At 48.0% G+C, this 25884-nt stretch overlaps 1 protein-coding gene and 1 long non-coding RNA gene across 5 annotated transcripts; one reads left to right on the forward strand and one right to left on the reverse strand.

The window, feature by feature from the left end:
- Positions 1 to 366: 366 nt before the first annotated feature.
- On the reverse strand, positions 367 to 25363 carry LOC144721110 (inactive phospholipase C-like protein 2). 3 transcript variants are annotated; one of them, XM_078598492.1, is made up of 7 exons: positions 23166 to 25363; positions 13259 to 14557; positions 11610 to 12791; positions 10066 to 10269; positions 6747 to 6822; positions 5940 to 6049; positions 367 to 4689 (listed from the first exon to the last, which is right to left on the reverse strand). In XM_078598492.1, exons 1-7 carry the CDS (start codon positions 25155 to 25157, stop codon positions 3928 to 3930), a joined length of 5625 nt encoding a protein of 1874 aa, XP_078454618.1. In that variant the 5' UTR covers positions 25158 to 25363; the 3' UTR covers positions 367 to 3927. The 3 variants fall into 3 exon arrangements, 1 of the variants encoding a protein (XP_078454618.1); XR_013585838.1 differs by lacking the exons at positions 367 to 4689; positions 5940 to 6049 and having other exon boundaries at positions 6745 to 6822; positions 7290 to 10269; XR_013585837.1 differs by lacking the exons at positions 367 to 4689; positions 5940 to 6049 and having other exon boundaries at positions 6745 to 6822; positions 7066 to 10269.
- Positions 7479 to 12925, forward strand: LOC144721112 (uncharacterized). 2 transcript variants are annotated; one of them, XR_013585840.1, is made up of 3 exons: positions 7479 to 7686; positions 10026 to 10314; positions 11124 to 12925. It is a non-coding gene; the product is annotated as an uncharacterized LOC144721112 (long non-coding RNA). The 2 variants fall into 2 exon arrangements; XR_013585839.1 differs by having other exon boundaries at positions 11127 to 12925.
- Positions 25364 to 25884: the final 521 nt, after the last annotated feature.

Consider the following 25884-nt stretch of genomic DNA (forward strand, 5'->3'; position numbering starts at 1 on the left):
CATTTACGTTTTATAGTAGGTGTTCATGATTGGTCCATATAACTGTCCTATATATTTACCACTCATACCTCATTTCCATAGGACTGGCAATGCGAGTTGGCCCAATTTTTCCTAAACAGGGAAATTAGCCAGCATGCCAAGTGGGACCGACACAAGACGGGCGGCAACCGACAGCATCATCTGGTGGGACAGCATGCCGAGTTCAAACTTGGATGATGCGGCTCTTGAAAACTAAAGTGACCTAAAAATATTCAAATGTGTCCAGGTGACTTTTTGTTTTGAAAAACAATATAACACTGTACAATGGGGCTCTATCAGGGTCTGTGTACGCATCTATACAACTTGAAATGCAAAAATACATAAAAATAATAACAAGATGACTGGATTAATTTATTTCCTTAATATGTACAGTTTGGTTATTCTTAATTAATAAGTTGGCACAAGAAGCATGAGCGGTCTTCAATACACATTTAATTACACGTTTAAACAATTAATTTGTCAATATTTTATTATAAACAGCTGTTACTTTAAGAAAAAAAATTATGCAATACATTTTACACAATGTTAAAATTGGAATAAAACCGACAAAAAATAATAATATTTATCAAATAATGTTACCTAGCCAACATTTTTATTTGTAAAGCACATGTACAATACAATTATGCCCCAAAACAATGACGGAGTGGTAAACATACAGAAATGTGTTGTCCGTGGTTTTAATTGCAATGTGTCCAGTGTCATTGGTTCCATAATAAACTCGCAGTGCAGCACAGAAACGTTATGTTGCATAAACCTTATACACTTCATGTAATTTTAGTAAATAAAAAAGCAACATTTTATATTCAAATTCTGCCTTTTTGGCTTTAATCTGTCCAAATGAATGTTCTTGTATCCATTTAAACTGAAAGGTAACCTGTAACAATGACAATCGAGTCCGCACCACGTTTCCGAACAATGTGCAGTCAACACTCAATCAACTCGAGACACGGTCTCAGCACGGAAGGGCAAAATGTGTGGCAAAAAATGATCAATCTTTTTTAAATATTAATATATGAACATATTAAAAGACCTGAAAGGTTTTGTACTCGGAGGAAAGACCCTATAAACTGAAATCATGGACTGAAACTACATGCAAGGTAAGCAGTGATATAAAGAGACGAGAGATGGAATGAGACTATACAACTGCGAAGCCTGGCAAGATGTTGAGGGAGGTTGTCACCTCAAATGTGCCGAGTCAACGCATCTCTTTGCGTCAGCCAGATATATTCTCTATCATAACGCAGGGTTTGTTTATGACGAATGTGGTGTTTATATTTGTGCCTGCACACCACTGCCAATGCCGTTCCATATAAATGTTGAGCTAATTCAGGAGCAACCAACATTTAAACAAGAGGCGGAGGGCAGTTAGAGAGGGCGGCAGGGGATCGGGGGAAGGACTGTGGCCACGACCACCACGCGTCGAGGCGCTCCCTGTGCGGGGCATCCCTCGGCACCCGCCGTGTCACGGGGACGATCTGGAGCGCCACCTTCAGGCGCTGGTGTTCGAATGTCCGCATCTCGGTCCAACATCCGACGTTGAAACAAGTCTTGGATTTACGTTCAAATAAAAGAGTTCTCTCTTCGTAACCGTAATTTTCCAAATACACCGAAAAAAATTATCATGAAGCGTAAGCATCTGTAAATGGACCCAGGATTGATCTTGATGGAAAATATTATAAGCTAATGAGCACGTGACCTCCGACAGACGTCCACCTCACCATAATCAGCTGTTAATGTGATCGACAGCGCTTATGAATTAGCAAAGGCAAGTCAAATGTGGCGGTGGAAAATGTGTACTTAAAAATCACGTAAAACGCACACTTTTTTTTAAACAAAGGCTTAGGTCAGAGAGAAGAATAATTCCATTAAATCACTCCCCATACTATTGCACTGTTAAAAAAATTAACACTCAAATGCAAAGATGAAACATATTGCTAAAGAAAATATTGCAATATTTCAATCAAACATTTAAATGACAGAATATCGATTTACATTTCAGTGTATATAAACAGAACTTAAACATTTTAACTGGAAGAACTATTACTTCGTTTTTAAAACTGTAGTTACTTTCTTTTCATTATCCTATAGAGGGAGGAAATGGTACCAATGGTCAATTTGATAAAAAAAAATGTTTGACCACAATCATGTTAAATAAAGACAAATATATTTAAGAAAATAGTAGTAATACTTTTGGCATTTATCATCATTTATAATTGTGTACGACCTCCTCTTGAACTATTTAAACAAAAATATACTGTTTATAACCATTACGAATGTTTACATTCTTGGCAAAACATGACAATTTAGTGACATTAACTGACAGAGCGAGGCACGAGTACACCGTGGGCGTGCACTGGTGGGAGATGCGAAGATGCACGACTGCTGAATTAACGGAGAGCACCACGAGGGGTCAGCGTGCTGTCTTTTGGTACCGCCCAGAAATATTTCCTGTTCAACAGTTTAAATGGTCGATGTTCAACGAACAAAGCAACCCGTGACCAAAGCACCGCTCGATACGTACTCTGTGAAACGCCACGGACAGCAGGGGGGGAGGGTCGTTTGCAGGAGAGCACTGGAAGAGATACTCATGATGAATTTAAACATTGGATTTCATTTATAACCCCTTGATATGTTTTTCAACTACAGTTGGGACTTACCAAGTGCACAGGAACAGAGTTTTGCGAGACGATGGTATGACACGGTGACATGGTGTGGGGTCTTAAGCCGACGCCGCCGCCGCCTTCTGAAGCGCTGCGTTCGCTCAGCAGAGACATCCCGGGCCGCGGAGATGAAGACTGCGTAGCAACTCCCAAGGATGCGGTTACCTCTGGCACGTAAATCAGAGCTCAACGGATTACCCACTCTGCACGCAATCCCAACGGTATTGCTTTGGCAAGAAGATGCACGCTTAATATGAACATATTATAAAGGTTACCTGTTGGTTTAACGGTAATACGAATTGCCGTGTTAGGGTACCGAGTCAGAAGCATTGAGATCAATGGATTAAGTCTTGGCTAATCCTTTCGAGTCTTCGTCTATGAATTGGTAACAACAAAAGGTAATGCATTTTGTGATCACACTGTATATTTATCGAGGCCCAGTTCTGACAGCTTATTTGACAGATTTGTGCCAAGCACACGCAGCTGCACACCAGAGCGCCATCCTATAGTTGGTAGCGTTGGCGCCCCAGAGGGAGTTGGACATTCCCCAGCATCGGTGTGCAATGGCGCGCGGCCTGGATGTTGGGGAGCACGTCGGCATCAACAGACGATTTCACAACCGAGAAAAGAAAAGCGAAACAACCAAAATACATGACACGTCCTCTTTTCCAGTCTTAAAATATTACCATTACTACAATTTAGTATTTAAACACTGAATAATCTGTCCAGATGGCTCAAACATAGCAAACTCAAACAGAGCAGTGAATGTGAAACACAGTTAGTGGCGCTACGTTGCATGCACACAGCTTCAATGTGGAAACGTTTTGGTACTGTTCTGAAAGTGCTTTCAATTATCTTACAATTTAACGCTTGATGCTTTCGGGATATTCAAGTCGGGAAAAACATAACTTTGTACAAGTCTAACAGCCATCTGAACAAGTGAAACCACTTACACCGATTCACAGATGATATCCAACACATCAGTAATCTAGCACGATTACAAGCATGCACCATCCAGCAACGCTCCTCTTGATGCGCACCTCATTGCTTGTGCACGTCATCTATTGCTGAGATATATTTTTAGATGTACAAGTCTACCTAAGGAACACATTTTAGTAAACATTTCACATGGATATTTTACAGAATAGATGGCCCAGGAGGCATATTTATGACCACTAACCCTTCCTGCGACACAGCTTAGACAAGTACGATATAGATTTCGTGGACGTCACAAATTATCCAAATTCAACTTCTCGGTAATTTCTCGGTTCACTTCCAAACTATCGTAGAGTGCCCTGTCCGGGACACTCCCCAGCACAGACGGACAGTGGATTTGTCTGCTCATCTCACAGCTGCTGCTGTCTGCGAGCAATGCCCTCTCAATGCTGGAGCCACGCTCCACAGGGGTTTGGGTGAGAAATGAACCGATACATATTGAATTGTTTATTTTTGCAAGGGAATCAACAGAAACGCCTTGCTGCACTATGGATGGCTCAGTAGAAAACCCATCATTAAATGAGACTGAAACCGCCGAGTTCCGGTAAGAGGTTTCCTGCAACTGTTGTGGTGCGCTGATCTCTGGGCACAACGAAAGACTGACCGACGCACTGGCAAACGTGTTACCGATATCGGGTGATGCACGGTCAACTTGAAAACATGCACGGTCATCTCTTGCCAAGGATGGAGAACACGACGTTGGTTTATTCAGAGCGTGTGTTGAGACAGCTGCTTCTGTTGCAGTTGTGCCGGTGATTGTTGTCACTAGTGTGCCTTGCTGCCTGGGCACAGGGGTGGAGAATGTGACCTCCTCTTGGGGTTGCTGTTGCAAGCCAGTGAGGAGTGGCCGCTCCTCCTTCTTGGTTGAGCCAACCTCGGAAACTGCTGCAACGCCTGCATTTTTATCGAGCCCACAGGAGATGGCGGCATTGTGCACCTGGCGGATATTCTCGATGCACTCGCCCTTGGCCTGCCGCAGGAGATCTGCCTGACCCTGCAGACACAGATTCAATGTCACTTTAGTAGCATATCAATGAATGTCTGATGACAGGCCATGTTCTCCATTTCTTCCGCTTCTGCTATTGGAATCGGCATCATGAGATAAAAAATGCAGTTGGAAATCTCACAGAGCAGCATGCTGCATGTGTCACAGAATAGATTTTCACAGAACGTCTCCAAAACAATATCACAGCTGCGCACTCCTCTACAGCTGCCGACAGTGGCTGCTGCTGCTGCCGCCGCCGATGATATTATCCTCCACCTGGGCCTGCTGCACTGCGAGCCGGCACCCGCCTGGCAGCTACAGCTTCACAACCACAGAAGATCGTGCTCGCAAACACTCAACGAAAAATCAAAGCAAGACGAAGCTTGATAACCCCAACATTTCTCAAAGTAATTATATTGGAATCGCAGATCTTCCCGTCGCCAAGCCCCTGATCGCCTGTGAGCTCCCAATGGGATTCAATTAGCCACCGCTGCAACATAACGCAACAGCTCTCCTCCACTGGCCCTGATGGCCGGCACGGTCAAAACCGATAACATTGTAGCTGAGGTCTGGCGGTTACTACACAGAGAGAAGAACCACAAGTACACCCTCCAAGGATTTCAAATTTTGCCAGCTCTCCGTGAATTTTTTTTATTCAAAGGGGGTATCAGAGAGATAATTCAGTGAAGAAACTTAAGATTGGTCTTGTGTGAGTCCTCTAAGATTAGTCACGCTAATTCCTGTGACTAAAAGCATTGTGTTTGATATCTGTGCATGTTACGTAAGACGTAACACCGTTAGGTTCCACTCAGCCTCCAGGCTCTCGGATGCTGATAATGACGTTAAGAAACTACGGATATATGGAAATGCATTTAACCTATGCATGACCTTGGATGCAAGTAAAAAATCATGACCACATGCTAACCACAATGAGTATTGTGCCTCCTGCTGGACTGGCTACGCTATTGTAAAATTATACAAACAACTCCATTATTTTACAGAAACCATTATTGAAATGAGCAGAGGCACAAATACAATTTCTGGAAAATCAATGACCTCTCACAGCATATCTCACGAATAAAATATATGGTAGTAAATATCAGGCTTGATTCCTGTCATGAAACATAGCCTGCAATGCAATGAAACATTGCCTCCTGAAACAAGTCTCGAGACCGAGCGAGGCTTTCCTGGCTACCCGAGCGGAACAACAACAACGACGACGACGATGAGAGTGGGCAAGGTGCAGGCGAGCGTGCCACCTTGAGCAGGGTGACGTTCCAGGTGAAGCTCTCAATCGCCTTGGCCAGCTTGCGGCCTTTGAGTCCCTCTCTGGTGCCCAGGTTGCTCAGATCTTCATGAAGTTCCAGACCTTCGCATTCAAGACACCAGAAAGAAACGCCTTTCCAGCATCCACCGACAAGCACAAACATCAAGCGGTGTGTGTGGCACCGCTATTATAATTATTCTGTAAAAATTGAACAAAAATTACACGAATAGTTATCCATTTAAACTGATTCTGTCCGAGGCTCATTATGCAAAAACATAAACATAATGAAACTGCTTTTGTAGCTGCTGACACTGGCCTGTAACAGCAACAACAGATAGTGTGATATTTTACATAAACTCCATTCGACAAGAGCTCTAAATGAAGTTAAACTCTATTTGTGTTTCTACACAGATCAGTTAATAACAATATTTTTAACATCCATTCAAGCAATCACAAACACGTTTGCATAAATATTTTCTCCTCTCAAATAGAGTGTTCTTGCAGAAGGTTCCTCTCTTTATACAAAACATTACACTACACTTGATACAATACTGTACACAATACAATAGCGAATACAATGCAATGCACAGTACAATTGACAATAAAATACCACACGCAATGAAATACTACAAACAAAGCAATATCATACAGTGCGTGCCTGTCTAATGTTTTTAGACAAAGCACGGGTGCCCTTCTCAGCAGTCGCTCTCTTGTCTGCCCGACGCGAGGGGCCGGTGCTCGCACCTCGCTCAGCCGGGGCGCCCCCGCAGTGGGTCGAGGCTCTACCGAGGCTCCTCACCTGACTTTTGGCACTGTGTGATCTTGCCGTGGATGGCGTCTGCACTCTCCATGAGGGTCCGCAATTCCTGTATCATCTGCTCGCACAGCAACAACAACAGCAACAACAGCCGTCGTTCGCCACTCAGTGGTGGTCCCGTCACTACGGTGCCTGTGCCAGGCTCGGTGCACCTTGAGGTGCTAAGCACACAATCTACCACACACTTCTGCAAATGGAAGGGATCTAGAAAAACTAAACATTTAACACGTATGCTTTCGCAATCATAAATTACAATCCGTAATTTATATTTTGGACAAATATTTGTTGTTAAACTCTTCACCGTTCAACATAACCAAATTGTCACGTCAGCATCCAACTTCCTGGGTTCTGGCCCGTAGATGCTTGATGTAGTTTCAAGCGAAATGCCAGATCTAGTTGCCATGTCTGGCTGTGAGAATTATTCTTCTGCCTACCGGTGAGTGAGCCGAAAATACAATAATTTGTGCATTAAACGTTTGTACAAGTGACAATTTAATTTGTTCAACTCTTCTGTCAGAAAAGTACTCAATAGTTTGAGACGTGCAGGGTCCAATAACTATTGGCTTCATATTTCGACTTGGGAGAACAAACTGAAGCTTGACTTTTGTCAGAAACACCGTGGAGTGTTGAGAGAGGGACAGCCAATGGTGTATCAGCATGACATGGCACGTGCAACTACGGAAATGTTGGGAAAGTGAGGATACTATCTTCTGCACCATCGGGCACGCAGCCCAGATCCAGCCCCTAGCGACGTCCACGTTGTGGACCTCTGAGGGAAGCTCTACGCGGAAGGCAGGTCGATCGTGATGGCGCTGGGAAGGCAGCGACGCAGTCACAGATGAAACCTGCCCAACGACTTCTACGCTGCTGCCATTAGGAAGCTTGTGGGCCACTTCTGGAACCAAGAGCGTGCTAATAAAGGGTGACTATGTGGAGAAATAATCTTTTATGTCTCTGAAATATAATGTGTGACCCTTTACATATTGAACACTCTCACACCTATATTCCCAGTTGTGACTTTAAGATTCAGTATAAGAGCAAAGTTAAAAGCTGTTGCATGTGGTAGGCCATGCTGGTGTGTGATGATTCTGGCACCATTCTCCACAACTGGGGCGAGCAACGTTTCTCTACGAAAAGCAACAGAACGGCCATGAGGGGATCATTCCTTCACTTGAGATCATTGTCTTTCCTGGGAAATGGACCACCAGCTGTTCTCCATTGGCAGCCCTGAGCCAATGTGGGAAAGAACATGTCCCGAGGGCGAGGCCAATCTGTCCATAAGACGACGACTCTTGACTTGCTAACAAGTGGTGCTCTCTTTATTAATGACACATTCCTACGGTGGAGACCAGTCTCGCCATAATCTTGTGACAAAGAGTTACTCATTTCATAGACGCCAGAGGGATGTGGGCCCGAGTCAAATGCAGGAGGAATTTGAACTCATGATCGTCTGATTTTGAGTCAGCACCATCACACCGTGTTGTACAGTTTCCTCAGAAGAAGCAATCAATACGCTTTTCACGCTTACTCGTTATTAGTTTTGCAGAAGGAACGTGGAGGTTAGAATGTAAAACGTAACTTGAGCGCGATAGTGCTGTGAATAATCTCAACGCGAACACTGAAGAACTTAATGGCAATTTTTTCGTGATACGCTGGGAGCTCTGGATGGCCGGCACTTGTGCCTTGTACACAATTATTATTGTTACACACCGTTACAAACCCTACATTATGTTTTTATGTTTCAAAACATTATAAACGAGGTACTACAAACTAAATATCGTATATGCCTGCTTTTCATATTTCACTTTTGACCCCCACGTTATACACTGCTCATTGCATTTCTTATCTCTGATAGCAACGATTTTCAGTCCCACACCATCATGAGGGTGTAGAGTCAGAGTGTTCGGAGTGGACAGGCAGAGTGAACAGATTGTACAGAGTGTGCAGGATGCGTGTACGGAGTGGACAGGCAGAGTGTACAGTGTGTGCAGAGTGAGTGTACGGAGTGGACAGGCAGAGTGTACAGTGTGTGCAGAGTGAGTGTACGGAGTGGACAGACAGAGTGTACAGTGTGTGCAGAGTGAGTGTACGGAGTGGACAGGCAGAGTGTACAGTGTGTGCAGAGTGAGTGTACGGAGTGGACAGGCAGAGTGTACAGTGTGTGCAGAGTGAGTGTATGGAGTGGACAGGCAGATTGTACAGTGTGTGCAGAGTGAGTGTACGGAGTGGACAGGCAGAGTGTACAGTGTGTGCAGAGTGAGTGTACGGAGTGGACAGACAGAGTGTACAGTGTGTGCAGAGTGAGTGTACGGAGTGGACAGGCAGATTGTACAGTGTGTGCAGAGTGAGTGTACGGAGTGGACAGGGAGAGTGTACAGTGTGTGCAGAGTGAGTGTACGGAGTGGACAGGCAGATTGTACAGTGTGTGCAGAGTGAGTGTACGGAGTGGACAGACAGAGTGTACAGTGTGTGCAGAGTGAGTGTACGGAGTGGACAGGCAGATTGTACAGTGTGTGCAGAGTGAGTGTACGGAGTGGACAGGCAGATTGTACAGTGTGTGCAGAGTGAGTGTACGGAGTGGACAGGCAGATTGTACAGTGTGTGCAGAGTGAGTGTACGGAGTGGACAGGGAGAGTGTACAGTGTGTGCAGAGTGAGTGTACGGAGTGGACAGGTAGAGTGTACAGTGTGTGCAGAGTGAGTGTACGGAGTGGACAGGCAGATTGTACAGTGTGTGCAGAGTGAGTGTACGGAGTGGACAGGCAGAGTGTACAGTGTGTGCAGAGTGAGTGTACGGAGTGGACAGACAGAGTGTACAGTGTGTGCAGAGTGAGTGTACGGAGTGGACAGGCAGATTGTACAGTGTGTGCAGAGTGAGTGTACGAAGTGGACAGGCAGATTGTACAGTGTGTGCAGAGTGAGTGTACGGAGTGGACAGAGTGTACAGTGTGTGCAGAGTGAGTGTACGGAGTGGACAGGATCTGGCCGTGGGGCTCAGCGGAAGAGTGGTTAACAAGCGGAAGCTTGAGAAGTCAAATTCTGGTTGGAGTTCACCGAGGCCATCATCCCTCTGGGACCGAGAAAATGAACACCACTCTGTAGGGAAGTGACCTGTGGGTGCCCCATGGCTACACTCACAAGGAATGTGGAATTTACACCACTGGCTCAGGGCTGTAAAGGGGACGATAAGCACCAATCCCTCAATGCTCAATTGATCCAGAAGTAATTTTGGCTGTGTTGTTGTTGTTGTGTTTGGCGACAGTCTGTAGAGGAGCGATACCAGCTGCAGGCCGTGGCCTCACCGTGTCATAGAGAACCACGCCCTTCTTGAGCACGTCGGGGAGGGCGCCCTGCACGTCCAGGCACGGCATCTGGCCACGCAGCACCAGTCCCACCTGGGGAGCCCCGTCGGTGTTGAGCAGCCGCGAGCACAGCACCAGCATGCACTGGGCAAGGTTGGCAACCGGAGGGAGGCCACACACCTCCTTGAAAGCCAGAACTGCCACCTGAAGATGCGCAAACGGCCCAGGCACGTGATCATCGACGGCCACGTAAGCACATGCGCACTGCACATGCGCGCACGATACGTACAGTTAAATAATACATGGGGTCATGATCCATCTATGCAGAGTTTGAGTTTTGGCTATTTGCACCGTACGTTCATTTCAGAATCCGAATATTTATTTCTACTGGAGGAATCCGATGAGCTATGAAGCTCTTTTTTTACAGATGTCCAGTAGGGGCGGGTCAGACCGTTACCACAACAAAAAAATACAAAACAGATCGGAGTGCAAAGTACAAGAAAGGTAATAAAATCACCCAAACACATACAAATAAAACTAAACTGTCACCATCCTACCAGACAAAGCCCACTGAGTTATTACATTATTTTTCAAAATCGACCTGGCCACAAATGACAGCTCAACAAAGTGGCTTTTCATTTGGATATTTATAGCAGAACAATGATCTAAATAGTCTAAATGCATGTTTCTAAATGTGGAGGGAAAATCCAGAGGACCCGGAGAAAAAATCCACGTGACCACGGAGAGTTCATGCAAACCCTAAATACACAGGCGTCAGGGGTGGGATCAAACTCTCGAACTCCTACATACCAGGCGAGGAAGAAGACATCACACCACCGTGGCGACTATTAAATAAATAAAGTTTCCACGTTTCCTCTGGAAACTCCAGTTTTTGACGACATGCAAACATGAATTAATGAATAACGAATCACTTACCACTCAACTGAACACATCCGCACCATTATGCACAGTGAGAATTTGTGCACCTATAGGCTGCACACTTCTTACTTTTTGTACCTGGGACAAAAGTCCACACGGTGATCATCCCTTCCCTACAGCAGCAGCGCGACCGCTGCTCTTTGCAGAGGTTCTCGGTGTGAATCCGGGAGCCGCCTGACTCACACTGCGGTGCATCAACTGTGAATACGGCAGGTCGGTGACCATGGCGACTGGTGTCTTGAGGACTCACCTGGTGTTGCCCCCCCTACCCTGAAACCCTGGAAATTGGTATTTTATTTATATTTATCAGACAAAACACAGTTGTTTTCATTAATGTAGGGCCCTGTTTAAATGGCTTAGACCACTCCACCCTTGGGAAGTTTCCATAGTTTTATTTATCATGTGGAGGGACAGATATTTTAAGGAGATATATTCTCTGTAAAATTGTGTAAAATACAGTCTTTATTTCATAAATACATACAGTTTAGATTTGTCCCACACCACCGATTAGCATGGTTGGCTACGTATGGTGTGAAAGAAGTTCAACGTACATATCTGCCTCTGATGTAATGTACCGACACGTTGAGCATTCAACCAACCATTACCTGCGAGTTCTCCCGCAGGTCAGCGGCGTCGCGCAGCGGCTGCGTCGCTACGCGGAACACCTCGTCCACCACCTTGATGCCAACGGTGCGCATGGTGACGTATTTGTGTGTGCGGCGGCCCCGCATCACGGACAGCCCCCGCTTCGGAGGCTTGCCCCCTCCGCGGCGGTTGGTCACGGCCACGTGGATGAAAATGGACGCGTGGGTCAAGAGCTCGCCCGTGAGGGAGAGGAGCGGCACGTGACGGTATCCGGGCTGGAGGCACTCCAAGGGGATGGTGTACTGACCGATGAATTCGTCTCCTATGTAGTCGTCGTCCAGTACCACCAATCGTAGCAGAGCCAGCTCTGGCAAGTGGAGCTGGAACTCAAAGCTCTCCTCAAATATCGGGTGGTCTCCATCGTGGTATACAGTCTTGGTTCTCTGCTCCGCACAGTCAGCTGGAATGCCGTGAATCTCAGCTGCCACGTAGGGGTCCAGCACTTCCCCCTTGGCACCAGAGCCTTTGGGCTTGGGGAGATTTTGCCCACTAATGATGCGGAGGTGCAACATCTGAGGACAGAGGCCAGGGAAGCTTTCGTGGGTGTTGGCACGGAAATACGAAACGGCTTCGCGCATGATTGCAGGCCGCAGCACGTAGCCGCAGCCACCATTCTGCTGAAACCAGCCAACGTTAAGGTCCAGCATGAGCCCCGGTGTTTGGAGGTTGAGCCCCACCAGCTGGCAGCCACACTTCCAGAAATCCAGCGGGTTAACGTTGCTCGAGTCCAATCGCATGGGGCTTGGGTACACGCGGGAAAGAAACCTCTTATTATAACTCAGGAAGTCCTCCGACCTTTCGCTGATAAGTCGACCAGCCTGCAGCTCGCTGAACGAACTTATTTCCCAGTATTTCTGGCTTTGAAGAGCCACATCAAAGTCGCGGAAGCGGACAGACTGGCAGAGAGACGCCAAGTCGGAGAGCTCCCGTGTGAGCGTGAGCCTGCGTGCCTGCTCGGGCTCGCAGTGCTGATGCCCAATCTGCGCCGCCTCGTCCTCCTCGCTCACGTCGCCCTCGCACTCCTGGCAAGCGGGCGGCAGTTTCCGGCCCTTAATGAGAATGCGCCCGCGGAGGCTCTCCGGGGAGGGAAGGTGTGCGCATGACGCGATGGCTGGCTCCGTGTACAGCTTCTCTTTCAGTACCTGCAACATATAGTCAACAGCCGCTCCATTATTAAACATCTCACACTATCTGGAAGTTGTAACCATTTACTTGTTCACATAGCTACAATAAACCCTCGAGGGATGATGTGCCGAGTCAACCCGCGACAAAGATACGAACGTTCGACCTTCTGACTACGTGCCGCTCCCTCTATCGAACCGAGGCGGAATAAGAAGCAACCGGTGAATTCTAGATAGAAACAGGTGCAACTGTGACCACTGGCCCAGTCCTCCTAGCAAATCTTGCATATTCGCTGCCGTCCATGGTAAAAATTGGATTCCCACGTAATTTGTCCCACGAAACCTCGGGTACGTGAAACCAAAGCAAAACACAAGCACAGTGTGGTCATAACTCTTTTTTTCCCGACATGTGACTAATATCTCCTCTTAATATAAACTCGTGGGAGAACACAAGCGTAAATGTAAACAACACCTGCAGTAGGTCTCACCTCTTTGATATGGCGCACCATAGTGCGCTGCTGGGCCGGGCAGCAGTGCGTCTCCAAGCACAGCACGAGAGGGTACTCCGACACTGCAAAGGCATGCTTGCCAATAGCGTCCAGAGCCGCCCGGAGAGTGATCGGGGACGTCATGGTGTGACCATTGAAGACCAGAGGCTCCTTCTCAGGACCATCCCACACATCCAGCTCCACGGAGCGGCAGCCCAGCCGCAGGGCCCGAATGAAGCCCCCGACGTCACTGGGACCACGGAACTGGTCTTCCACCAGGTAGGTGTTGTGCGAGGCGTGGACGTAGTAATGGGAAAGGGGCTGAGTCATGTCCTGGCACACGTGCCGGTGATCGGGGTCAAAGACGTGGCACTCGGGGGATAGCAGGTACCGCGTGAAGCCATCGATACCCAAGCAGCCGGCGGCTCGGCCTTCCTGCGATGGTTCGAATCGACGGATGATGTCTAGGCTCACCTCCTCCGAAACCTGTGCCATTCCCTGTTCTGTATCCAGAAATAGAGAGAGGTCTTTGACATCCAGGTACTCTTTGTTACTGGAAAACTGCACAAGCAGGAAGTAAACTTCGGGTCGTGTTGCTAATACGTTGAAAACGTCAATGAAATTTTCCACCGTGAGGCCAATAATGTCATCTGGCCGATCGTTATCTTTTAGCACTTCCTTCAGCTTCAATTTAACGTACAAATTCCTTAATCCTGGGTGTAGCTTATGAATCAATTCCACTGCACCGGCCTCTGAAAGGTATCCTGCGTCTTCTGTGACTGTGCATTTAAATTCTGCCTGCAGCCAACAACTGCGCAGGCTGTTCTGTCCAAAATGTATCGAGGCAGAGATGTCCTGCCTACCGCTGCACGACAACAAGTAGCGCAGCCCCGTCACCCATGCGCTCGCAACGTCAGCCGAGTTTGCAACCAAATCCAGCGACTCGTAGCTCTCTCCGTAGATAATGGAGAAGGCGCAGTCTTCAGAAACCTGCTCAGATATCCCGTTACTGCGGAAGATGTCCGTGTTTTTCCCAGCACGCACCTCCTTTATGGATCGCACCTCCAGGCGGGCTTTGTCAAGGTCCTTCTTGGACGGCTCCCAACGCAGGTGCTGCAAATCTGACTCCAGCAAGAAGAGGCGCTGATAGATGCGGGAATTTGACCTGACCTTTTTCAGTTCGGAGCCCTCTTGCATGAGGCTGACGCAGTCGCCGGCACTGCTGATCTTCTTCTCTGTAGGCATGCTGCTAAACGACACGGTCTTCTTCCGCTCCGGCTGCTTCTGGCGTGAAGTATCCTGAAACAAAACATGAAGACCGATGGTGAAATACGTTACGTGCTTAACACGCCAATATCGTCAAGCCTGTAAGAGACTGACGAGTACATGCCATGGTAAATATGACGGTACATCTGTGTAATAGGTACACAATGTGGTTCAAATCCATATATTGTAGCCACATTGTAGCCTATAACACCTGTTTTGTGCATGGTGGTCACCCATCCAAGAACTATCCAGGCTCAGTGCAGCTTCGCGTCTGAGATCTACTTAGTTTCTGAGTCTTGAGATACATGGGGAGACACGGTGACACACGGGGAGACACGGTGTCACACAAAAGCTCAGGGTCTTGAGACCCAGGGCTGGGACCATGCTCAGAGCCGACTTAAGCCGAAGAAAGCACAGTAATTGGATTGCGTATGATGGACTTGGTGAAGAAAATCAGTGCTCAGAGGCAGCTGAAGTTAGGCTTGGCTTCAAGCTGGCTCACTTGAGCCAAGCCTGAGCTGAGACACGACTTAGAATAGGAGCCTTTGACCTTAGCTTTAGGAGGATCTCCGTGCTGCACAGCCACAGCCTCCACCCCCATTGCACGCGGCAGATACCGCCTCTGCACTGCCAAGCACGGGAGGAGCACAACAACACGTCTCGCGCCAGCGAGGATGCACGCGCGCACACGCGTGTCCACGGTCTCGATGGTTATATCACAATCAGTATAAAACACAAACTCACAAAGTAGTTCAACTACAGCAATCGTAACCTGATCAGTTTTATTTTTTATTGATAAAGCTTCAAACATGTTTCCAAAAATGGGTCCATGAGTTGGCGGTAGAGATACTTGGCTTTACGTTCCAATTGCTAAAAGAAGAAATGTTGAGTGGGGAAAGTGCTCCTAAACTTTGTCTGCATGCATGTGTTTAACCTGAGTAAGCGGAACGTTGTTACTCTTTCAGACACCACCAGTGCGTTATTTATCAACCAAGAGAGCACTAAAAATACTGAGCACACGTTGCTTCAATGTACATAAAGGAGATACTTAATAATTGATGAGCTGTATATCCCAGACAGGGGGCAATTGTTTTTTTTTCATCTAACGATAATGCACACTTTCTTGTTCTACCATTTCAAGATTACATACCCAATGGTAGCTACAACATATTTAGAAAATAAATTTAGGCTCAAGCCGGTACAGCAAGAATGAACATGATTCAATCCTGTAGGTTAAATTAACTCAACATTTGCAGACTTTATCTGTGTACACATCCTTAAGTGCACAGATGTGTATGCTTGTAGTCAATTATCAAATTGCAGTGTACAGTACAGTGCACAATGCATCGAGGATATAAAATTTTCCCACTCCCGGGACATGTCCTGCGATCCCCTCGTCACACACGCCACTCGAGCAGGGCTCCACTTTGCCACAAGAGTTGGGACTACACTCAAATGTTCGCAGCACATTTACACAGCACGCATATTTGTATCACAAATTTACATGAAAAGGAAAATGTACACAAACAATGATTCAGTATATTTGGTATACGTGAGGCTATCCTGAAGGTACTGCGTTGTTTCACAGCCAGTCGTGCAGCAGTAGAGGGCGATGTGGCTTAGTGGCATTCCAATTGAGTCATTTGTGGTGTCATTTCGAATTTGGCAAATCTGGACCACGACACCGGCACAAAAAGGCCTACTCTTGCGTGTGAATTCACGTGACCTTTAATGTCCACTTTTAAGCAGACGGTGGATATGTTCCAATTGATACAGCTGCAGTAATAACCAGGGTGGCCCGCATGACCCCAACTGCTCCACCTCTGCAACGAGTGGCGAACGAGCTACCGCCCGGCTGCGTCACCGTCAGTCGTGCTCAAATATGTACGGTACAAAAGAAGTTCAACATATGCACACAACTCTCCCATGGAGCTCAAGCAGCACGGCCACGGGCAGGCCTGCTGCTGCTGCTGCGTTGAGCACACACGCCAGGCTCGTGTACATTCAACACACGCAACACTTTGGTTAACGTAAAAAAGGTGATGAAGGCTGGGAAACTTCACTGTGTTACGAAAACTGTATTGAGCCAAAGGTGGTGTCAGTAAAAATTCCAACCACACAGCACCATATAAATTACGGCTCTGCAGATCAGATAACACAAGATAAGAATGTTGTGGTACTCAAAACAGGATAACATGCAAACATGCAAAGCAAATGTGTTTACGCCCAGGTAATTGTTTCATGGCTTGATAATGGAGGCATTTGATTAATGGAGGTATTCGATTCCGGCAGTCACGAAAGCTTCAAATCAAGATTGAGGAATTTGATTGTTGCCAAACCAGAAATACTGAACAAATGGGTACAAATGTCTCTCACGTCAGTCACTGTTATGTCTGGACTTTTTAATAATCATCATCATCATTTACTGTGATATTTATGAAAAGCATACAAGAAAAAAATGTTGGATTATGCAACCGAAATTATCGTATTATTATCCTTCGTGTAATGAAAATGTGTTGCAATGTAGAGTGGCATTTGAGTACATGAGCAATACATCTCACAAGACAGACAGTCTCCAAAACCCAACCGCAACATAACAGCACCCGTTTCAATGCTGTGCTCAACAAGCAATGTGCGTACGTACTGTACACTGGAATTCTTTCGCACCGTATAGTCAACCGTGCTAATCGAAGCAATGCCAATCTCTATGCCAGCACGCATCCTGTTTACCCTGAATCCTCCAAGATGAATGTGCAGCAGATCGGCAGAGATGTGCACCCCATGAACAATGCATTTTATCAACATAACCAGGCATAAGCCACTTCCGGTTGCACCCAAAAAGACCAAATCTCCTAAGTAATGTTCACTGTGGTGAGACCATGCGGCTACAAGTCCCTGTAAATGTATGCAGTCTGATCCTACGTGTGGAAAGAGATGGAGTAAACATCTACTAAATTTGCAACCGGATTATATAGAAGTGCAATTAAAATCGAATATCCTCCATTCCCAATCTATTCATAAAAAGTGTAAGTCTATCGGCCTATTGTCACATTTGAACTGGCCGTGACCCCCCATCCCCACCCCCTTCAACGACCCAGTGACCAGCTGAGTGAAGTATGGTCAAAAAGCACTCATGCCTAACACAGACAATGAGACGCCTTCATCCAGAAGTGAATTAAGGTCTCTAAATGATTAATTATAAGAAGAACATCATTTTTATTCTCAGAACATCATTACGACTATATTACAATCTTTAACACAATATATTATACAGTATATTAATTGTGATTTAAAGCTTTCGTGATTGCAGGGATTCATATTCTTGGTTCTTTCGGTAAAGTTACATTGCTTGTGTTGCAATCGAAACGTCGTGAGAATTTTATTGTTTTATTTTTATTATTTCCCTTCTACGTGACGTTACCGAAAGAACCAAGAATATTAATTGTGATGTTATTCAACAATAATAACCATTCGATAACTAATTGTCTATAATGTATAATCAAGTCTGAAATAGTTTTCTGTTTTAGCCAGTTTAAAAATAATTTATTTTCAGATATTGGAGTGTGGAAATATACATTTTCAGGTAAAACGGGATGCGATTTTCGTTCCCACTGCATGCTATTCAAGTGCCCAAGACATGAATACAGAAGTGCAAGACTGGAGATGTGAGATTGAAATCACGCGAAAAACGCTCCTAATAATAAAATAATGTAGACCGTATTACAAAAGTTTATCTTTTCAACGCAAATGCTTAAACACATTGTGAAGGTTAAAAACATAAAATATGTCTCTCTTAACAAGGAGTATTTTTTTTCTGAAACCCACCAAATAATCTCTTAGAGGTCCATTTTAGTGTAAATAATACAAATGGCATCAATTTTTTTTAATGTAAGCTGGGAGGATGATATAGTGGATATATTTGTAAAACAGACTGAGCAATACTGAATTGTATGAGCACTGTATAGCATCCAAGGGACAGATTATTGTCAAACAACTAAATAAGGAAACAAAGAAATAATTTATTTTGAACATTTGCGTTTGAGTTCACATGAATGTACCCGAATGAATGATGCAGACACAGCCAGGGGCTGTCATGGAAACAATGCAGAGTGCTTGCAAGGCCTCCATCAGACACGGCAATAATGCTGGTAACCATAACTTTGGTATTCGAACTTTTCTAAAACCTAATGAGACTCATCCAAAACGGCCTATACAATCCAAATGCTGGTGTAATGGAGTTAAAATGGTGACTACTTTTGTAAGTCTAATTGTGTGATATAGAGGAAAAACTGGAAGATACTTGGTCAGGATTTTGTTTTAAAATCTCTTTTCTAGCCCTTACACAAACAACAGTAAACACACATGATTTATCGTCAAGATATTGCCCCAAGATGTACCCTACGTAGAAGATGAAGGATTTGATTAACACATTATCACGCGATAAAGGGTTCTCCCCCGGGCAGCATGTAGTTGGGAATGGTACATTACAATTTTATAAAATGGGTAATTAAGATCATTTGCGAGATTCAAATCCTATTTATAAGCAATTAACACATCACCCTTTCTGGTGGCCTTTGAGGCGACTTAAATCGAATTAGTAACAAATAATGGCACGTTCTTATTAATGAGGGACATTAAATCAGAATGTTAAATAATAAATGGCTTTAGGGTCTTGCTTAAACTCGTTTTGCTTTGCAAGGTGTCAATGGGAAAACTTCTCAGCCTCACACACTCCAGTCGTGCGTTATTAAAGCCCACGTGGTCTGAATAGCATGCGCTTTGCTCAAGTGACACACTTGAAAAACTGCCTTGATTCAAAATGCTGCCCATTGTAAAACATGCAGTCAGTTTACTCGTTGCTAGGAAAAGATTGAACTGCACGAATACCAGTGCTGCAAACATGTTTTTTTTCCATTATCGGTAACCCAAGTGGAAAACCCCCCAGTAAAAACCGGTTACTAGTTTGCCGCACGCATAGAATGTCTCGCAACAACCAAAACATTTTCTTTTTAAATGAGAAGCACACAGGGCACTGCCGTAGTGTTACGGTTAGCGGCACGCTGGGATTGTCAGCTCGATTCCAGCTCCCGGCAGGGAATCAACGCAGGTTTCCTCCATCTCCCTGTGCCCAGCCAGCAGTAGAAACGGGTTCCCCACAGGGAGCCGATCGGCACGTCGCGTGCGGTGGGGTGACGTGCCATTACGCTCACCTCTTCCAGGACGTCTGGTCAGTGTGGAATATTAGAATGCCCCCTACAGTTTCTCTCTGGTGGAGGCCCTTCGGCCAGCAGTGGCCTGCGAAAGTAATTGCAAGGCTGCACCTTTACCTTACACGGTAACCAGCGGTGGATTGAAAACACGGCTCTGCACACGCACTCTGTGGTGTTTATTGGTCGTGTCCCTCCAAACAATATTTTCATTTGTTCAGTGACCATTTTGAACACGGCTGTTATGATCGTCAGAAAATCCGAGATGGTAAATATTTAATCCATTTCTAATTATGTGTTCATATCTTCAATGCAAATTATGAATATCTTCTAAACTTCCTGTGAATATCCTTGGTTGCAAGCGAATTGCCTTGCCTGACTCATTTTATGATTTGTTACCCACTACACGTGATCGAAGTGTCGCAGCGGCTACATGGCCCTTTATATAGCGTGTGGTTATGACGTTTCTTAATGTAACAGATACTGTACACATTTAATACATTTTTTTAAATTAATCATCACCGAGCTTTATGGGGCTCTATGCTATCCTGGCGTATTTGCAATATGTTCAACAGCTAAATGCCAATGTTGAGGCTTGCCAGGCAGCCACGAGACGGCTTTAGGAGACAGTTCATGTAGGTGGCAGAGAGCCCACAGTGGTTAACGACATGATCCAGAGTTTGGGTTGCATGCCCACAATCGCACTACTGTGGATTTGTCTCTAATTTTTAATTATAAAGGAGATGTGTGCATCGGCTTGTTGATGTTTTCATGGTTCCACCAGTGTCTTCGAGGTGGAATGTCAAATCCAGTAGGAGAAATGTTAAGTCTCAAATGAGGTGTTTATTCTGCATGTCTGGGTTGTTCCACTTGGGTCCCCCCAGCATCCTTCTGGACCTGGATTAAATTCTAGGATGGTTGACGATACAATCTCAGAAGGGGGATCCGGACATGAGTCAGTGGCGAGTTACATCTTTGAGGTCTTGGTTAATGGATAGGTTTTTATTGGCAAGAAAATGTGTAAACTCCCTTGGTTTGTGAGGTGAAATATAAGATGAGGACACAAGCGCACATTGATTCTCACAGCACGGCACCTCTGCGTGTGTCCTCCACACGTGCCCGTGTGTTCCTGTGACAGCAGCCCCCATGTGACAAGCAGCAGCAACAGCCGATGCCCATATTCGCGTGCCTGTGTGGGCGTTGCAGTGAGAAACAGCGCATTCTGCAATCCCCACACCAACTCACACATTGCGGTCTTCCTCAGGGTGGTTAGTCACGGGCAAGCTGCCCAATAGTTGGGCGAGGTCATTACCACCATGTTAATAGTTACCGTTATCTTGTGGAATATTTGTTCAAATGAATCTAATATCATCGGTGTAACAGAACAAAGCATTTTGATGATGAACCCTAATCAGCCCTTGGCCTAGCAGTGCTCCCAATCTATTTGAGGGAGAGTAAGAATGTTTCAAGAGTGTGGCTTGTGATGTTATAACCACGTGACGCCTACTCTCTTCATCTTACCAGCGTCGTGTGCCCATCTCTGCGTGCGTGTCCGCGCGTCTTTGTGCATGTCTGTCTGCAGACCCGCGTGTTTTTGTGTATGTCTGTCTGCAGGTCTGTGTATATGTGTCTGTGCACTCCCCTGTCAGTGGCAATTTCAGGTCCTGCGCATGTGTGCGTGGGGAGTGGTTACGCAGTTGTTAGCGTGCTGCACTACGGACCTGCTGACCCGAGTTTGGCCAACACCGGTGATGGTTATCTAAACCAGTCCTGGGCCTCCCCTAGGTCGACTGATCCTCAAATTGAGCACCTGGTGCGATGTGTAAATATCACAAGGGAGACAAAGGCAGCCGGGCGTGGTTCTGGCCGTGCCGGCCTTCATAAGTGCTCGCACTTACCCCAATAGGCTGTTAAGGCTCTACCGTGGGTCTTCATCTGTTTAAACCAGACACACACGCACACTGTGGCCAGAGTACCATCAATTCCTCCGGCAAGGCTGCTTTGGCTGGGTCATGGAGCCTGCATGCCCGGCCATCCACCCCAGCCCAAGCAGCTTCTGTTTGGCCGGATAGAGTGGGGGGGCTAAACAGGCACGGCACAGGCTGGGGAAGAGACGGGCTGATGATACGATGTGGAGCTGGGTGGACTTGCCGATGACCGGTACCAGCGGTGTCAAGATCGACCTCTGTGGAGGAGGCTCGTGAAGGACGCTGCTGCTGGGCAGTTGGAGGCAGTCGCCCTCCAACAACAACGGAGGGTGGAGAGGAGCGACGCTCACAACCACGAGGAGAGTGCCAGGCGGATAAACCCCAGCGAGTTGGCACAGTTGGGAGCACAGGTGGTGCATCTGCCAGTCATCTCGGTCGATCAACCCATGAGACCTGCGTCTGTCCCGTGACCTCCTGCCAGCGAGCCTTTGACGCTTCACGTCGCCTCAAGGTGCACCTAGGCTGGCACAAGCGCCGTGCTGACGTCACCGCCGCCGAGTGGTGAATGGCGAACCGTGTGCGTGCACTCCCTCGCAAAAGGCAACATCAGCAGCAGCAGTGGCTGCTACAACATTTCCAGCACCTTGCGCACACAGCCAGTAATGGCATTGCGTGTAATGAGGCTTAACCTCAAGTTCAACACCAAACATTTACTCTGCTCTTAATTCCGGCCGATTTAGAGACATTTTCTTTAGACTTGTAAACACACACGACCCAGTGACGGATTGAAATCTGAAAGGTGATATACGTCTACAGTTTAACCAATACGGTAATTGCAAGTCTTGCTATTCTGTTTCGGTTGGTGGAGAGTGAATATAAACCGCGCCTAAGAATGACATTTTAAAGTCAAACATTGCAAACGCAATTACAGAAGGTGGTAAGTAGTTAATACAAGATCATTTTGTATTCACGTGTCGCGAAATGTAAGGACTACACTTACATCATAATTATTTCTGAAATTTATTTCATAATCCAATGTGAAACCTTCAGTCCTGGGGCAGCGACAGGAGGCCGCGCGTCCACCGCTCGTTGTCGAGCTGCGCAGTTCGACCCCGGCAGGTGGCCGAGCTTCGCACCCCCCCCCCCCCCCATGAGCCCATTAGCCATGCAACACACGCGCCCGTCTGCTTCACAGCGGACGTTAAAGATCTCGCAACACGTCCCCGCGCTGCCCTGGCGTGACGCCGGCAGCACTGGGCTCTGCCGCCGTCCCCCACGTGTGCCGTAGTCACGGTCCAAATTTGTCCAATTTAGAAAATTAAACTAGCAAATTAAGATAATTAGAAAACGCAAAACTTGGCCGGTGCCTCCTTAAAATAAGTCGACTCAGTGATGCTTTCCTGGGTAAACAAGCATTTGAAATAATAACATACGATTCTAATAACGAAGGAGGCTCCATTGAGCGTGGTTGAGCGCGGTGTCACCCAGGCAGGACCCCCCTCCTACCTTGATGATGCTCGCCTTCCTGGGCAGCGTCCTCCTCCCATGCGGCGTCACCACCGCACCCCCCACGGTGCCCGGATCTGCGATTGCGCGCCGGTGCTGTGATCCAGGCTGTCCATGTAACAACTGCTCCGGTGCGAGAGGAGGCCCAACTACTGGACCATATGGCTGGCCCAGTCCCTGCTCCGACAGAGGGCTGGGCTGCTCTCTCAGTGCAGTTGCAAGGGCCGAGTTGTTGGCCTGATGTCCTGATCCTTGATCGACCACGGAGCCGGATTGTTGTCCGAGTCCAAATCCCATCGTGGGAACCATCTGCTGTCCTGATGCAAGCCCCATACCTGGGCTGGCTTGCGGTTTACGATCCGGTTCTAACACTGCATCAAGACGCTGCGGTCCAGCTACCTGGCCGTACACCTGGCTTTGCTTCTCGACACCAGCAAAGGACACTGGACCAGCTTGACTGCTCCGACCGAGACCACCCACCACCTCGCCTGGCATTTCCACCCCGAGTTCGTGTCCTCGATTGCCCCGCTGACCTTGGGTTGCCCCAAACCGTGGGTCTGTGTGCTGAGCCAGTCCTGTCACAAAAACGGCGCTGCTCTGATGTCCTTGCGATGTCCCAAATATTGGACTGGGTTGAGGTCTTTTCCCTGCTCCTAAAACTGGACTGGCTTGCTGTCTCAGTCCCGCCGGCACAAACATTGGGCTGACCTGCAGTCCGTGTACACTTTCTGGCACCGGGATGTGCTGAAATCCCGTCCCTAATGAAAGGCTTGGCTCCTGGTCCTGTCCCATTCTATACGACGGACTATGCCGATGTCCCATCCCTGGTATTGGGCTTCGTGGCGGTCCCATCCCAGGTATTGGGCTTCGTGGCGGTCCCATCCCTGGTGCTGGGCTGTGTGACTGTCCCATCCCTGGTGCTGGGCTGTGTGACTGCCCCATCCCTGGTGCTGGGCTGTGTGACTGTCCCATCCCTGGTGCTGGGCTGTGTGACTGTCCCATCCCTGGTGCTGGGCTGTGTGACTGTCCCATCCCTGGTGCTGGGCTGTGTGACTGCCCCATCCCTGGTGCTGGGCTGTGTGACTGTCCCATCCCTGGTGCTGGGCTGTGTGACTGCCCCATCCCTGGTGCTGGGCTGTGTGACTGTCCCATCCCTGGTGCTGAGCTGTGTGACTGCCCCATCCCTGGTGCTGGGCTGTGTGACTGTCCCATCCCTGGTGCTGGGGTGTGTAGCTGTCCCATCCCTGGTGCTGGGCTGTGTGACTGCCCCATCCCTGGTGCTGGGGTGTGTAGCTGTCCCATCCCTGGTGCTGGGGTGTGTAGCTGTCCCATCCCTGGTGCTGGGCTGTGTGACTGTCCCATCCCTGGTGCTGGGATGTGTAGCTGTCCCATCCCTGGTGCTGGGGTGTGTAGCTGTCCCATCCCTGGTGCTGGGCTGTGTGACTGCCCCATCCCTGGTGCTGGGCTGTGTGACTGTCCCATCCCTGGTTCTGGGCTGTGTGGCGGTCCCATCCCTGGTGCTGGGCTGTGTGACTGCCCCATCCCTGGTGCTGGGCTGTGTGACTGCCCCATCCCTGGTGCTGGGCTGTGTGGCCGTCTCATCGCTAATAGGCCTGGATCCTGTTCATGTCCCATTCTAAATGATGGGCTCCGCTGCTGTCCCATCCCTGGCACTGGGCTGTGCTGTAGCTGCTGTCCCATAGCCAACACTGGGTTGTGCTGTAGCTGTCCCCTGGTATCCAGCTGTAGCAGCTGCTGTCCCCTGGTATCCAGCTGTAGCAGCTGCTGCCCCACTGTCCCTGCTGCTGCTGCAGGCCGCCCCTGCGCTGGAGGGCCCGCGGCCCCGTCCCGCAGGCCGCATCTCCCGTTGGTCACGGCCTCCCCGGCCATCGCGGGGCCGCTCCGCTCGCGCGCCGCCGCCGCCGCCTTCGCTGCGATCCGGGACTCCTCCAAGCGCGCGGCGTGGAGATCCCCGCCGCCAGAAGCAGCCATGCGGTGGTGGAGGGGGGGACTAACTCACTCACACGTATACGACTCACTCAATCAGCAGCAATCTGTGGAGTCTATAGCAATGGTGGAGACAGAGGGGGAGCGTGCAGACGCAGAGACAGCGACTCTTACTAACGTGGGGCGACCACAGAGGAGAGCGCCACGGGGCGAGCGGCGGAGCACGCGGCGCGTGCGCGCGGGCTGCACTGAACCCCCCCCCTCGCTGTGCCGCGCCCCGCCCCTCAGCCCCGCCGTCTCCTGGGCGGGGCAAACCCAAACATGTCGGGAGGCGGCGGGGCTACATCCGGGCTTGTGATTGGGGGGCTGTGTGGGCGTGGCGGAGCGCGAGACGACACCACGTGACCATTAGACGCCCCCCGCCCCCCTGATCCCCGCGCGTTAAGTGGCTGCCCGGTTCGCCGCCGCGGGTTCCCAGACACCTCGAGCTCCACACAGACAGCCACGCGTGGTAATCCCCATGACGTCACGAATTAACTCAATTAAGGCTTCACTATAATAGCATTGAAGTTCCAGCTTCATTACTCCAATATACCGTAACATCATTAATGGCCTATTTTCACTAATTATTAAATTCACCTTATTCCACTTAACCCAAGTTGCCAATTAACTCGTATTCAACCAATTCTTGAATTAGAGCACGCGAATCACTTTGCTGCTGACGTCATGGCATCTATTTCAGCTCTCGGATAATTGTTTTCACTCGAAAGCG

Source organism: Lampetra planeri, chromosome 10 (assembly GCF_965212315.1).
Source record: "Lampetra planeri chromosome 10, kcLamPlan1.2.h2, whole genome shotgun sequence".
Classification (NCBI taxonomy): domain Eukaryota; kingdom Metazoa; phylum Chordata; class Hyperoartia; order Petromyzontiformes; family Petromyzontidae; genus Lampetra; species Lampetra planeri.